The sequence below is a fragment of the Poromitra crassiceps genome (assembly GCF_964638095.1).
Source record: "Poromitra crassiceps genome assembly, chromosome: 1".
Classification (NCBI taxonomy): Eukaryota; Metazoa; Chordata; class Actinopteri; order Beryciformes; family Melamphaidae; genus Poromitra; species Poromitra crassiceps.
Genome location: NC_139623.1, coordinates 94294293 through 94308970, shown reverse-complemented (window position 1 = coordinate 94308970; position 14678 = coordinate 94294293). Strand labels below are relative to the sequence as shown.

Here is a 14678-nt window from a genome sequence, read left to right as displayed (position 1 = left end):
AGAGAGAGAGAGAGAGAGAGAGAGAGAGAGAGAGAGAGAGAGAGAGAGAGTGAGTGAGTGAGTGAGTGAGTGAGTGAGTGAGTGAGTGTGTGTGTGTGTGTGTGTGCGTGCGTGCGTGTATGTGTGCATGTGTGTGTGCGTGAGAGAGAGAGAGCACGCACGCGCACACGTTCTCTGTTATCCCATAGTGGCTCCCTCTCTTCTCTAGGAGACAAGAAAGCTGAGTGCCAGCATGACATCACCTCAATGAAGTGTCAATTAAACATCATATAACCTGATACTCTACAACAGATGAAAATAACAGTGAATTATGAAGAGAAAGTTAAATAAGGGAGTCATAGAGGACAGTACATTTTCTCACATACAGGATATTGATTTTATGACGTTTTTTGTGTGTGTGTGTTCTTTTTTACATTGTGCTGCTTTTGTCATAAAGTTAAGGGCTATTTCAAATCAGGACCGAATGTTCAAGGGGTTCTTACACTTTTTAAGTCTGCGACACAAATTGAATACATTTCTTCTTTACCCTGGGACATAGATTCATTAAAACATGCCGATTAGGGATGCACCAGAAATGGCCAATTTTCAGCTGATCGGCCTCAACCGGTGACCTGTGCCGGTCAGTCCACTTATCCGATTCTGTGCGCCAGTCGGCTCCCCCCTTTTTTTTGTTTGGTCAATTACCTGCAGCTGCACGATGCATGCGTTCATGTGACGTGCGCGCACCCCAAGGCAGAGAGACAGATGGGCTGCAGCCAAAAGGAAACACATGCCAGCATGTCCTCCTCATTGTGGACATTTTACAGTTTGTCACACATGCAAGTCAAAAATAAGCCGCGGAGACGGAGGTGCGGCCGAGTCCCGCTCGGCTGGAGTCCACTCCAGTCTGAGCGGCTCGCTTCACCTCACTCTCCGCTCCCTCTCCCCGGCAAAACTTAAAATAACAACATACTTTTTTTTCTCTCTCTAATCCCGAATTTTTTTACGTTTCGGTCCGAGTTAAATGTTATGCGATCTCTCCTGTTTCTAAATTTGTACCATTTGGTTTGAACAAGTCCAACTATTTTTATAAGCATTTTACGAAATGTCTATGGGAAAATAAATGATACAAAAAAAATCTCTGGTACAGTGCTGAAGCAGGAAGTGACGTTGCACTTTGGCTCTCTATTGCAATCTATGAATATATTCTAATGTCCTTTTCTTTTCTACTTCCTCTGTGTCTTAGAATCACGTCCCCTATCCATCCCAATGAAGGTGATGCCTAGCACCGCTGCAGTGGATTCATGGACCACTTCAGAGGAGAGAATGAAGGAGCTGATTGCCCATGCCTGGGATGCTGTTAAACGCCTTACTGTACAGGTACTTCACCTTGCTCCGTACCATTATACTTTACTTGTGTGTAAATGCAAGTATACCGAGATGTACCCATCTCTTTTACTGGGCAGATTGAATGGCGGGATCATAAAATATTCACCTTCTGGTCCTTTGGTTTTGCTCATTGTACTCTTAAGCCCTATTCGCACTGGATAAGTATTATCTGGAGACCTCATGTGATTTAGAAATGATCCCCTGACATCTGTCTGTCGTGGTGTTTTACTGGAATTTACTGACACTAGACGCTACGCGTGCTCAATTCTTAGGCTGGCCCGTACTTGTTATACAGTATACTTGTTGAAAATCTCTGCAGCAGTCTTCACCACATTAATCCTTATTGTTATACAGTATACTTGTTGAAAATCTCTGCAGCAGTCTTCACCACATTAATCCTTATTGTTATACAATATACTTGTTGAAAATCTCTGCAGCAGTCTTCACCACATTAATCCTTATTGTTATACAGTATACTTGTTGAAAATCTCTGCAGCAGTCTTCACCACATTAATCCTTATTGTTATACAATATACTTGTTGAAAATCTCTGCAGCAGTCTTCACCACATTAATCCTTATTGTTATACGATATACTTGTTGAAAATCTCTGCAGCAGTCTTCACCACATTAATCCTTATTGTTATACGATATACTTGTTGAAAATCTCTGCAGCAGTCTTCACCACATTAATCCTTATTGTTATACGATATACTTGTTGAAAATCTCTGCAGCAGTCTTCACCACATTAATCCTTATTGTTATACAATATACTTGTTGAAAATCTCTGCAGCAGTCTTCACCACATTAATCCTTATTGTTATACAATATACTTGTTGAAAATCTCTGCAGCAGTCTTCACCACATTAATCCTTATTGTTATACAATATACTTGTTGAAAATCTCTGCAGCAGTCTTCACCACATTAATCCTTATTGTTATACAATATACTTGTTGAAAATCTCTGCAGCAGTCTTCACCACATTAATCCTTATTGTTATACAATATACTTGTTGAAAATCCCTGCAGCGGTCTTCACCACATTAATCCTTATTGTTATACGATATACTTGTTGAAAATCTCTGCAGCAGTCTTCACCACATTAATCCTTATTGTTATACGATATACTTGTTGAAAATCTCTGCAGCAGTCTTCACCACATTAATCCTTATTGTTATACGATATACTTGTTGAAAATCTCTGCAGCAGTCTTCACCACATTAATCCTTATTGTTATACAATATACTTGTTGAAAATCTCTGCAGCAGTCTTCACCACATTAATCCTTATTGTTATACAATATACTTGTTGAAAATCTCTGCAGCAGTCTTCACCACATTAATCCTTATTGTTATACGATATACTTGTTGAAAATCCCTGCAGCGGTCTTCACCACATTAATCCTTATTGTTATACGATATACTTGTTGAAAATCTCTGCAGCAGTCTTCACCACATTAATCCTTATTGTTATACGATATACTTGTTGAAAATCCCTGCAGCGGTCTTCACCACATTAATCCTTATTGTTATACGATATACTTGTTGAAAATCTCTGCAGCAGTCTTCACCACATTAATCCTTATTGTTATACGATATACTTGTTGAAAATCCCTGCAGCGGTCTTCACCACATTAATCCTTATTGTTATACGATATACTTGTTGAAAATCTCTGCAGCAGTCTTCACCACATTAATCCTTATTGTTATACGATATACTTGTTGAAAATCCCTGCAGCGGTCTTCACCACATTAATCCTTATTGTTATACAATATACTTGTTGAAAATCTCTGCAGCAGTCTTCACCACATTAATCCTTGGGGTCCAAGCCCTCCCTTCATCCCTGTCCTCCTCTTACACATAACTTGATAGTTGAGGGTTGTCACACACACTCACGAAGGCTGGGAGTAACACTACGTCACCACAGACCAGCATCAGTATTTGTCCCTTATATATTGTACAGACCATCATACTTCATTTCCTCTCCTCGTCTCTCCTCTCCTCTTCTCTTCCTCTTCTCTGTTACATCAGTTAAGGTCTGAAGTTTGTCCCAGGCCAGCTTAGCGCTCTCTGCGGCAGCAGCCATGTGGCTTCCAGGGACCTCTGTTAGCTGTTAGCTCATTTAGCCTGTTTTACATACAGATGCATACGTAGCGTCTCTTGTCCCTTTGTGGCTGGCTGACTTTCTGGTTGACTGGCTGGCTGACTGGCTGTTCCTGTCTGTCTGTTTAACTGTCTAAGCGGTAGTTAACTGCTCCCATTGTGTGGCTGCTCGCTGCGTCTTGACTGGACCAGTCAGCAGAGCCCACATCACAACCAGCCCCATCTGAAGTGCATCAGCAAGCGCTGACATGTCTGTGACAGGGTTCCTCTTGAAGGAGGGCCTTAGAGGATGTACATGCACAGGCGTGTGTGTGTGTGTGTGTGTGTGTGTGTGTGTGTGTGCGCGCTAGGGCTGTGAATCTTCACTGGCTTCACGATTCGATTCAATTACGATTCAGAGGGCTACGATTCGATTTGATTACGATTATCGATGCATCTCGATGCATCTTAAATCGATGCATCACTTTTTTCCGCAATACATGATTTATTTTTTCTCACTTTCTTTTTTCTCACTGTGTGGCTACTTTTAAAATAAAAGTGCATTTGGAATTGCATTGTATTATGATCCATAATTAAAATAAACAACTGCATGTACTTCCATTATATTTTATTTGATTATAAAAAAAAAAAAAAAACGATTTTTGACATTTGTGAATCGATGCATAATCGTGCACGTCCGCATCGCGATGCATCTTATAATCGATTATTTTTGACACCCCTAGCACGCGCGCGTGTGTGTGTGTGTATATGTACATTTGCATATATTTCTGTGAGTCTGGGTGTCTTGGTACAGTATGTGGGCATGTTTTTGTTAATTAACGGTTACAGTGATGTACACTCACTGAGCACTTTATTAGGAACACCTGTACACCTGCTTATTCACGCAATTATCCATTCAGCCAATCATAATGTGTTCAGCAATGCAATGCATACGGTCTTGCAGATACAGGTCAGCAGCTTCAGTTAGGCTGAGTGTCCATATAGTTTCTTTTTTTCTGACCAACAGCCTTTTTTCAATTGTCCCTAATGAGGAGAGAGCGTATAAAAACATATGTGTATTAGCTAGCTCAGCGACTTGCCTGCCTAGCGCTAGCTTGTACTGTTGCCCTGCACCGTAGCTTGTTAGCCTGCTTCGCTAGGTTCTTGTTAGCCGAAATCGCTCGCGGCTTTTTTCTTCATCCTTGCTAGCCAGGCTGTGTCCACGGACCCGCCTCGCCCAGCTATGGATGCGAACGCACCGTTCCGTCAGTGCAGCCGATGCCGTGCTGAGATGGCTACGGACGACTCGCATGACCTGTGCATGTTCTGTCTGGGGCCGGAGCATGCCGAGCGCGCTTTGGCGGACCCACACTGCTGTCGCAAGTGTGGCGCACTCCTCATGTCGGCCAGCGGCCAGCGGCCACCGGGCCTGCCGTTCGCGGGGAGATGCCTCCCAGTGGCTTTCCCACCGTAGGCCGAGCCCTCGCTCAGGCCACGAAGCGTGTTGCCTCCTGCCCGGCTGGGCTCGGGGGCCACACTGACTCTCAGGGCTCGCTGGAGTCTCGCCCAACACAGTGGGGCAACTCCTCGATGCCAGACAAGGCTGACACGGGCAGCCTGGAGTACGATCATATTTATGATCGTGAGGACCTCGTCGTACAGGTCCAGCTAAGTAGGCTTGTCACGATACTAGAATTTCAACTTCGATACCGATACCCAGGAAAATGTCGATACTCGATACCATTTTCGATACCACGGGGAAAAAATGACAGCACATTAAGTCTCTTTTTTTTTTTTTTTAACAGTATTTTAACTGTAAACAATTATTTTTTTATTGTCTTAAGTAGTGGGGGGACAAACTTTTAAATGTTTTAAGTTGTCTGAGGTAGTGCAAAAAACAAAGAAAAAAAACAACCCCCTTACTGTACCATCCATGACAATATTTTTAACTTCTCTGAGGTAGTGCAAAAAAAAAACTTCTTACTGTACCATACCATCAATGACAATATTTTTTGGTTCTCTGAGGTAGTGCAAAAAAACAAAAACAAAAGTAAGGTTTCCCTGACAGCTGATCCATGATCGTTTGTTTTATTGTATGTATAGTGCAGGGATTTCAGTATCCATGAAATAATTCCGTGAAGGAAGGCCAAACCTGGGATTCAGCTGTTGAAGAAGTTGTTTGAACCCAGGTTTCTCCACTGTGTAAATGGGGACCTGATCCATGCACAAATACTCCGCTACAGCTCTGTTTAATGTCTTTGCTTCTCGCGATTTTGGATCATATTGTCTTTGGTGTTCAAACACTGCTGAGGTAGGCTGAGTGTGTCTGGGTACTCCTCCTGGTGCAGTATGCAGCAGCACTTGCAGCCTGTCGACTGTCCTCTGCTTCAGTCTGGAACTGTAAGAGAAACATCACACTTATCAGACGCAAATAATTTCATATCTTGTTAAATTATCTTATCTGTCTTGTTAAAGTTGATTACTCCGGCATGCATGCTAACGTTCGCAGATAGGCTGTTGAATTTAACTAGCTGGCAGAAAAGCGTGGGCTTTTGAACCTAATAAGAGAGGGTTGAGGAGACTGGAGAGAGTTGAGAGAGAAATAGAGCAGCAGTAGCAGGCCCATGTAACGTAACGTTATGTTTTGGACTAGCTTAGCGGCTAATGTGGCTAACCGCTAACGTTAATGCCGGAGTAATGTTACGTTAATGTTGGTGATGTAATTCAAATGGTTCAATGACGTTGAAACGGGAGCTTACCTCTCGAAATTCCTTATAGAGATTGGGGTGTCGGTCTTTAAGGTGTCTCGCCAAGTTTGATGTGCTACTGTGCTTGGTCCCGACAAATTTGTAGCAGTGTTTACATGTCGGCTTATCGATATCCTTCGCCTTTCCTTGTTCATCTGCTTCGTAGGCAAAATACTTCCAAACAGCACTTCTGCTCTTTGCCCTGTCGACCAAAACCGGTCGCGGAGGCTCTGCTGCGACAGTCGCCTTCCTGGCACAAGGCTCTTTCTCCTTCTTGTAGCTAGTAGCAGCGTAACGTTAAACAAGCCGGCCATGTTGTGAGCATGTTTGTGAGTGAGGACAGAGCAGGGGGGAGGGGCGGGGGCTGTGCTTCACCGCAGCAGAGAGAAGGTTGTGTGGAGGAGGAGGAGGCTGCCTGTTGGTATCGATAAACTCGATACTGTAGAAAATGAGTATCGTATCCGTTTAAAATGTTTAGTATCGAGTAAGTACCGAAGTATCGATATTTTTGACAAGCCTACAGCTAAGTGACGAGGACGACGAGGGCATGTGGGAGCCAGAGCCCACTTCGGCCGAAGCGGCCAAGGATGAGGCCCGCGCCTCTGCTGTCTCCCTGTCTGGCCTCTTCGGGCCATCAGTGGAGAACATGGCCCAGCAGTTGGAGAGGCAGCGGCAGGACTCGGCGGCCGTGAGATCCCTCATGCCATGTAGGCAGCAGGCTCCACGCCGTCTGCAAGCCGGACCAGATCGAACTTGGGATTGCTCTTTAGGGTCCGCCCAGTCCCAGTTCCCGGTGCTGCACCCTCAGGCAGGCCGCCCTCCGGCGGAGAGCCAGACCGCCACCACGGAGTGCCCTCCGGCTGCAGCTGCAACAGCGCCGCCTGCACCAGGGCAACCGCCCGTCGCAAGTGCTGCCGGTAGGCCAGGCCGCACTTAGCCTGCCTCCCTTCGGGGAGGGGGGGAAGTGAGCCCCCCGGCGACTGTGCCAGTGCCCGACACCGATATGGAGCTCTCAAGAGCCCCCTGCCTCCAGAGTGCCCCCGACCGGCGAAAGACACCCAGCTAGGGGGCGAGCCCACCGCAGGCTGTGCTCAATGCCCGACGCGGGTTCGGAGCTCTTAGGTAGCTTATGTCCCGCTACTGCCAGTGTCTGTTACAGCCCGGGTCGCACAGCGTGCGAGCATCGCTCCGCCCACTCCGCTCCCCCCATACACCCCCCCCCCTCCCCCCTCGATGACACGCTCATAGCGACGGACTCAGGGGACCTCGCCATCGCGCACACCAGGGCAGTGATAGACCACCTACAGGCCCTGGAGTTTCTGATAAACTGGCAGAGTTGCCCCGGTCCAGGTCACGACCTTCCTTCGATCGTAACAAGGATCCAGTGAGTTGTGGTGTTCAGCCCATCCTCTGTTTCCTGCAGAGCCTGTATGATGCGGGCCAGTCCCCTCAGTCCCTTAAGGTCTATGTGGCTGCCATATCGGCCTGTCACATGGAGATCGAAGGGAAACTGGTGGGGAGCCTTCTGGTTTCCCGGTTTATGAAAGAGGCATGCAGACTGCGACCACGGGTACGCAATGTCTTCCCTAAATGGGACTTGAGCCCTTGGAAACTGTGGACCTGGAGTTCCTGTCCTTGAAGACTGCGCTGCTGTTAGCCTTGTCTTCAGGCAAGAGGGTTGGCGACTTGATTGCCCTGTCAGTCCAGCAGTCTTGCTTGGTATTTGCTCATGATGAGTGGAGGGTTACGCTTCGGCCCAACCCCGCCTATCAGCCTAAAAATATCAACGCCAGCTTCAGAGCTATGGTCGTGAACCTGGCTGACTTTTGTCCCCCTCCTTTCAGCTCGGAGGAGGAGTGACGCTTGAACACGCTTTGCCCGGTGCGTGCGATCCTGGCCTACGTACGTGGCCGGCACGTGCACACTGCGCACCTGTAACCAGTTACTGGTTTGCTTTGGGCCACGGGCCCTGGGTGGGGCACTGTCCAAGGAGCGCTTGTCGCACTGGATAGTGGAGGCCATTGCTTTGGCCTACACTGCCGTGGGGAAGGCTCACCCGGAGGGTATTAACACATTCAGTGCCACAGCGCTTCAGTAAAATTGTCTGGAGCCTGTGCCAGATTCACTTCCATTCAGTTGAAAACAGCTATAGAATTTTTTCTATTATGGCTATATTAACGGGGCTGGACTTTAATGAAACATTGAACACTCCTGCTTCTTCCAAAGAAGAAATTTTGTTTCTAGACAGTTCCATTATGAAATTACAGCCTCTCAAAAAAGTGCACTTTCAAGGGTTTTCTGTCGTTTTTTTTTACTTTCCAAGTTATAGGCCCTTTTATGAATACCTTTTGCACTCTAATTTCGAGCACATTCACTGACTCTGGCTGGTGTTTTCTGATGTGGTGGCGTGTGGTGTGGTTTCTGTGAAGCCTGTGTGACACACACACCTCTCCCCCCCCCCCCCCCCTCCCCCCTCTCCCCTCTCCACCTCTGAGCTGCGGGCTCCTCCCACACGCACAGAGTTTGTTTTCTCGTTTTTGCCCCGGACAGATCCCAGCGCGCATCATTTCCTTGATGGGCAAACGCGACTGAACGAAAAGGCATGGCCGTTCGGCTTCGGATGCTGGCTTTCTAGGAAATCGTGTGGAGATAGATAGAAGCATAAGAGCTCAGTTGTGAGCGCGGATGCAGCCGAGCCCACTCTCCGCTGTAGGCAGAGCAATATATACGGCGCTGGCAGAAAGCATGCATCGGTTTCCACTTTCTCCGCTGTCTCCTGTACAAAGTAAAGGATCTGAGGTGGGTGGAGCAGCTCCTGTGACGATGTTTAAGGTGGCGCCGTGTGATCCCTTGAAGGGATTCATGCTCACTGGCTAGGTACGACCTTAAACAGCAGAATTATGGAATAATATGAATTATGATTTTAGGACGTCCACAGACGTCCTTGGCACTCCTCGTTACTTTTTTTTAGGACGTCCACAGACGTCCTTGGCACTGAATGTGTTAAGGCCCACTCTACGCGAGGTGTCGTGACATCCTGGGCGTTGTTGCGTGGTGTGTCAGTGGAAGACATGTGTGCGGCTGCCTCATGGTCTACCCACCACACTTTTGTTATGTTCTATAGCCTTGATGTGGCCAGCGCGCCCTTTGCGCACGCTGTGTTGCCAGCCACCAGGCGGTAGTTCCTTAAGTCACTCTTATGCCTGTGGATTGCCATGAGCTGAGGCCATGTGCTCCGTTGCCAGCCTCGGGTCTCAGGGTCGCACGAGGTGCTTCCTTGCAGCGAGGTTGGTTGGATAATTGGCATAGTGTGAGATTCCGAAGTTCGAAACGAAATAAATAATTGGGGTTGTCCTACAACCCAGGTTTTACGAGTGAGAACGAGGACAATATGCCCCCGATGTGACGTGGTGGTCACAGGGCGGAGCGGGTGGCCATGTCATAAGCCAGATGCCAATGACGCCTTCAGGCACAATGGATGGTTTTATAGGGGCCAATTTTGAGAAAATAGAGATTGATTGGTGCGCTGCAGGGAACAGCTTGGCATAGTGTGAGATTCCTCGTTCTCACTCGTAAAACCTGGGTTGTAGCACAACCCCAACGATTCCTTTCTTACCCTGGTTACTAGAATAACCTGTTTTGAATAATCAATAACCTGACGATTGTAAATGCTGTCCCTTTTCATAACAATCCTTGTTAACACGTTAACTGCCAGCGACGTATGCATACGTCAAGCAGAATCCAACCGTTAACTGCCAGCGACGTATGGATACGTCAAAAAAATCGTTTTTTTTTTTTTGACGGTGGATCGTTGATCTGGTCCTTTTGCATCTTCTATTATACTGTTAGAGCCGCCGGGCGTGTGCAATCCATTCCGCCGACCCACTGAGTGGCGACGGTGCTCAGACTATTGAGTGTTGTTTGGCCAGAAACGCACGCATTCCAGCTGAGCTCAACCGAGGACCCAGAAGCGAACGAGCCTCATTCTCATACTGTAGGCGAAAACCTTTCACACGGGCGCACGGCGGTGGGGGCTTCCACAGGTGGACTGGGTGGAAAGCACACTTTGAAGCGCGCAGCATAAGCCTAGAGTCACACAAGGCTTCGTCAAAGCTCTCAACCGAAAATCCAAGAACGGATTAAGCCACATCCACGCTCGCCGACGAGGGACCGCCAGAGAGAGGCTGCTGCTCACTGCTCAGACAGGCAGGAGAGACTGGCTTGTGACTGACAAACACGGAGACACGCCCACGGAGGGAGGAGTTGTAAGGAGAGGGGGTGCGGGTGCTGCTATGGAGGAAATTACTGTTCAGAACTATATTGTTTATGTCTGATGTCTCACTGATGCCAAAAAGAAATGGTTAAAGTGACTGTTTGATATTGAATTTCACAAAACTGCGATTATCTCAGCTTTTTGTCTCAGACGCTGAAACCATGCTGTACTCAACGGCTAATATCTACATAACTACTAACTCTACAAACTAACTCTTTTAGACAGAGAAAGCACACATTCTATTAGTACTTTTGTGAACTTTGTGTTGACAAACTCCAAGCAGAAAATTATCCTTGGCTCTTGTAAAATGAGCCAGAATCCTCAAAAAAACCCTCTGGCAAAAGCTACCTACAGTAAAAAAAAAAAGGCTGGCAGTGAATGTGTTAAGATGCCATGCTTACTAATATTAAACAGGCTACTGTGGCACGCAAACTTCCTACTTCTTCCACTTGTGGTTCTCACCATTGGTGAGATTCCGTAAACTCAGACTTACATAAGGTACATTTTGACGTGAGCTAAAAACAGCACAGATTACTATTGAGATCATCATTTATTTTCCATGTATTAGAAGTCACCGACTATTGCTCACTCACAGAGGGAGTGGGTAGCTGAATGCCCATTTTCATACCTTTTTGGTAGGGGTACTCTTGTGTATGTGGGCGGGACACCACAGGTGGACAGGAACATTCTATTAAGTGGTTTATTCATGGAAACAGGGATAGTCAATCCCATGGTATTAAAGATGCATTAACCCAAATAAGACTGTAAACGGAGTATGGCCAATAGCCGCATTTCTCCATGCATGTAAATGTGACCTGACCAATGATGCAGAAGTCCAGCAACCATTCTTAATTCATCTTAATTATTATTGCTAGGACCACACAAACTGTTGTCACTCACACTTCAAAGAAAGCATGACGCACGTGAATCGAAATAATGCTCCAGAGGTCTGCTCCCATGTCAGCCCATTGAGTTGTTTACAGTATTTCCACAAAAGTTAACTCAAGCCTCTAATAGTTTGCTGAGCCCGTCATTGCCTCCACTTTCCTCTGTCCCCTCTGGCTGTGCGACTGGGACCACACCACGTACTGCAGCAACAATTAGGAAACGGCCTGTCCTGTTGACATGGGAGTGGAAGCCGACCAAACCGACGGACCCGACAGCTGGTACCCCGGGCCCTGGAGATCCCCAAACTTAAACCACTCCATTTATTTTAGTGTGGTGTAAACAGAATACCTAATGGCTCACACTTCTGCTGCACATGTGCCCAATTTGGCATGCCGGGCTTTCTTTCCGTCATTTGCGGGGAGGGAGAGAGAGGGAGCAAGAGAGAAAAAGCAAGAGCAGAGAGAGAGAGAGAGAGAGAGAGAAAGCAAGAGACAGAGAGAGAGAGAGAGAGAGAGAGACAGAGAGAGAGAAAGTTACAAAAGTATTTATTATTCTACGGCTGCTGAGGCCACTTAAGGCTGAGATGGCTGTTTAAGGAATGGGGACATGTGATCGCTGGTGATTGTCGAAATTGTTTTAAACCTGTTTAAAGTCCCGGGTGCACACCTGATATTCTGTCACTGGAGGGTGACATGCGTGTCTTATTTATTTTTTATATTTTTTTATATTTAATTTTCAGTTTTCAGAACATCAAAAAACAAAAAAACTCAGACACAGGGAAAGAAAGAGAGAGAAGAAAAAAACATACAATATTCAACATTTCAATGTTATAACATGGTGCTACCAGCTGCTAGAGGTGTCCATGTGCTTCCAAGAGATGTTATCTGGGATCAAAAAACAGATCCCAGATAACGTATCGTATGATACGTTATAACGAACGTATCATAACGTTATGATCTTCGTGTAGCGAAGATCATGTCCGCCAACCACAGCTCAAAAGAAGGAGGAGAGGGGGATTTCCATTCCTGCAGAATGAGTTTCTTGGCGACAATAGTCCCCTGCATCAGAGACTGTTGCACAGCTGTAGGAAAGTTCAGAGAGGACTCTGAGCAACCAACGATGGCGATTTCTGCCTCCGGCTGAAGGGTTATTTTGTAGGCTTTAGAGTACCAGTCAAATATTTTTGCCCAGAAACCCGTCAATGAACGTCAGAACCAGAAGCAATGATGTGTGTCTTATTATTGATTTCACAGGACAGGGGACAGCCATTGTCAAAGTCCTACACAGAGGATACACTTTTTAACGAAACTAGTTATTAAAATGATGCTAATTCAGGACAGATAGGCCTACAGGACAGTACCTCTACCTCTACATTGGGCGATAGTTTGTGTTGTCATATATTCCACCTGTGTCAGCAGTTCTTGAATAGTAGACACCATTGGGAGCAGGAATTTCTACTCTACTTTTCTATATTTTCATTTTAGGATCATACATAAAGACTATAAAAATGGGACCCATTTGCCTCCCTGCTTGGCACTCAGCATCAAAGGGTTGGAATTGGGGGGTTAGATCACCATATGATTCCCGAGCGCGGCGCACGCTGCCGCTCACCGCTCCCCCAGGGGATGGGTCAAATGCGGAGAAGAAATTTCACACATTGTGTGACAATCAGTGGGACTTCACCTTACTTTACTTTACATTTGCAGCCATTTAAATCATTCGAGGTCTAATGCACTTTGCTGTATCATCCCTTAACTTACCCCAAGAAACAACGTCACCTCAAGAAATGTGCGTAAGCAGTTCCAACAGCCCACAATCCCACTGCACTGTGCGTTTTATTATGGTGTGACTGTATACTTCAATTGATCTCACGCAATGCCTTACACACATCTCCCACTGAGAGGCTCAAAGCAGAAGAGCAGCTGGAAAAAGCAGGACATAAACTATTTATATTTGTAGCTTTCTACTCTCAAATGATCCTTTACACCATAGTTGTCTTTTTCGATGATGGGCATAGTTAGCATTGATTCCCAGTGATGTCCCGTCATGCATGGTTAGGGCACCGATTATTATCTGAATCCATGAGTGTCACACTCTATCTGTGGCTGAGTGTCTCAACCAAACCCCAAAGATTATTCGGCACCATAGCTCCTCCATGACTTCAGACTCACTACATTCCTATCTCTCTCTGGTTTCCTTAAGACCCTCTTCTCCCATTACCTCTGTAGGAAAGATAGGCCATTTTCACCCTCCAAATGAAAATGGATGAGTGAACATTAATTGCAATCCGTCCAAAGCCATCAGGGAGCTTCCTTTATTTACTTCAAGAATCTGACAATGATAATGGCAGATGGACGGCTAATGTCGAAACCAGACAAGTAGGCCGGCTCACAGAGAAATGGATCGGTTTACACTCACAGTTATGAGAATCGCTGCTTGGGGGGATAGGGGCTCCCACACTCTGCTTAAACAGTAGTTCATCAGTTCAAATGCTTCTCGGGAAAAACTTGAGAGAGAGAAAAGCTTGCGAGAAAGAGGAGAAATAATTGCACAAAGAGTGAAAGAGCCCATGTCTTTCCCACACCATTGCAACAGGCACGGTGAGGTAATAGTGACATACCATCCAAAGTGAGGCTCTCAGGCCCAAGGTGATGCAGTCTCCTGGACCATTACAGACAGCACAGATGATCAGTGCTGCGGACACAAAGAGGGAGAAAGTGTGTGTTTTTCCCCCTAAAGAGGCAGCTGGGTCCATGGTCATGCAGGGCTGCAATGTGTAGGTGGTGTTATTTTAGCAGTCACTTCAGGTTAGGGCTGAAGGGCAGTGGTGTAATTGTCACCCTGGCCAGAGTGGCCTGGCACGTCTTGAAATGGCTACTTGCCCTCAGCCTTGGAGTTCTGACCCTCAGCCTTGCTCTCTCATTCTTGCTCAAACTCATTGCAGTTGTTGCTCCGTTCATGCGCCTCCTCAGATCGACTCCTCCAATCTGCTTTTTCCTCTTCTTCCCCGCATGCTCACCCTTACCTCTTCATCCTATCATCTCATCTTCTCCACCTCCCCATTCTCCCTGAGGACACCCATGTTTCGCCCTGAGGACACCCATGTTTCTCCCTGAGGACACCCATGTTCTCCCTGAGGACACCCATGTTCTCCCTGAGGACACCCATGTTTCTCCCTGAGGACACCCATGTTCTCCCTGAGGACACCCATGTTTCTCCCTGAGGACACCCATGGTCTCCCTGAGGACACCCATGTTCTCCCTGAGGACACCCATGGTCTCCCTGAGGACACCCATGTTCTCCCTGGGCACTGATCATAATT

General features: G+C 46.6%; 1 protein-coding gene across 1 annotated transcript in view; it reads left to right on the top strand.

The window, feature by feature from the left end:
- vps13b (vacuolar protein sorting 13 homolog B) overlaps positions 1 to 14678 on the top strand; it is a 661063-nt gene that overhangs the window by 305745 nt on the left and 340640 nt on the right. The window contains exon 22 of the mRNA XM_083634457.1: positions 1226 to 1359. Coding sequence (XP_083490583.1) covers positions 1226 to 1359 — 134 coding nt within the window. The remainder of the gene's footprint in view (positions 1 to 1225; positions 1360 to 14678) is intronic.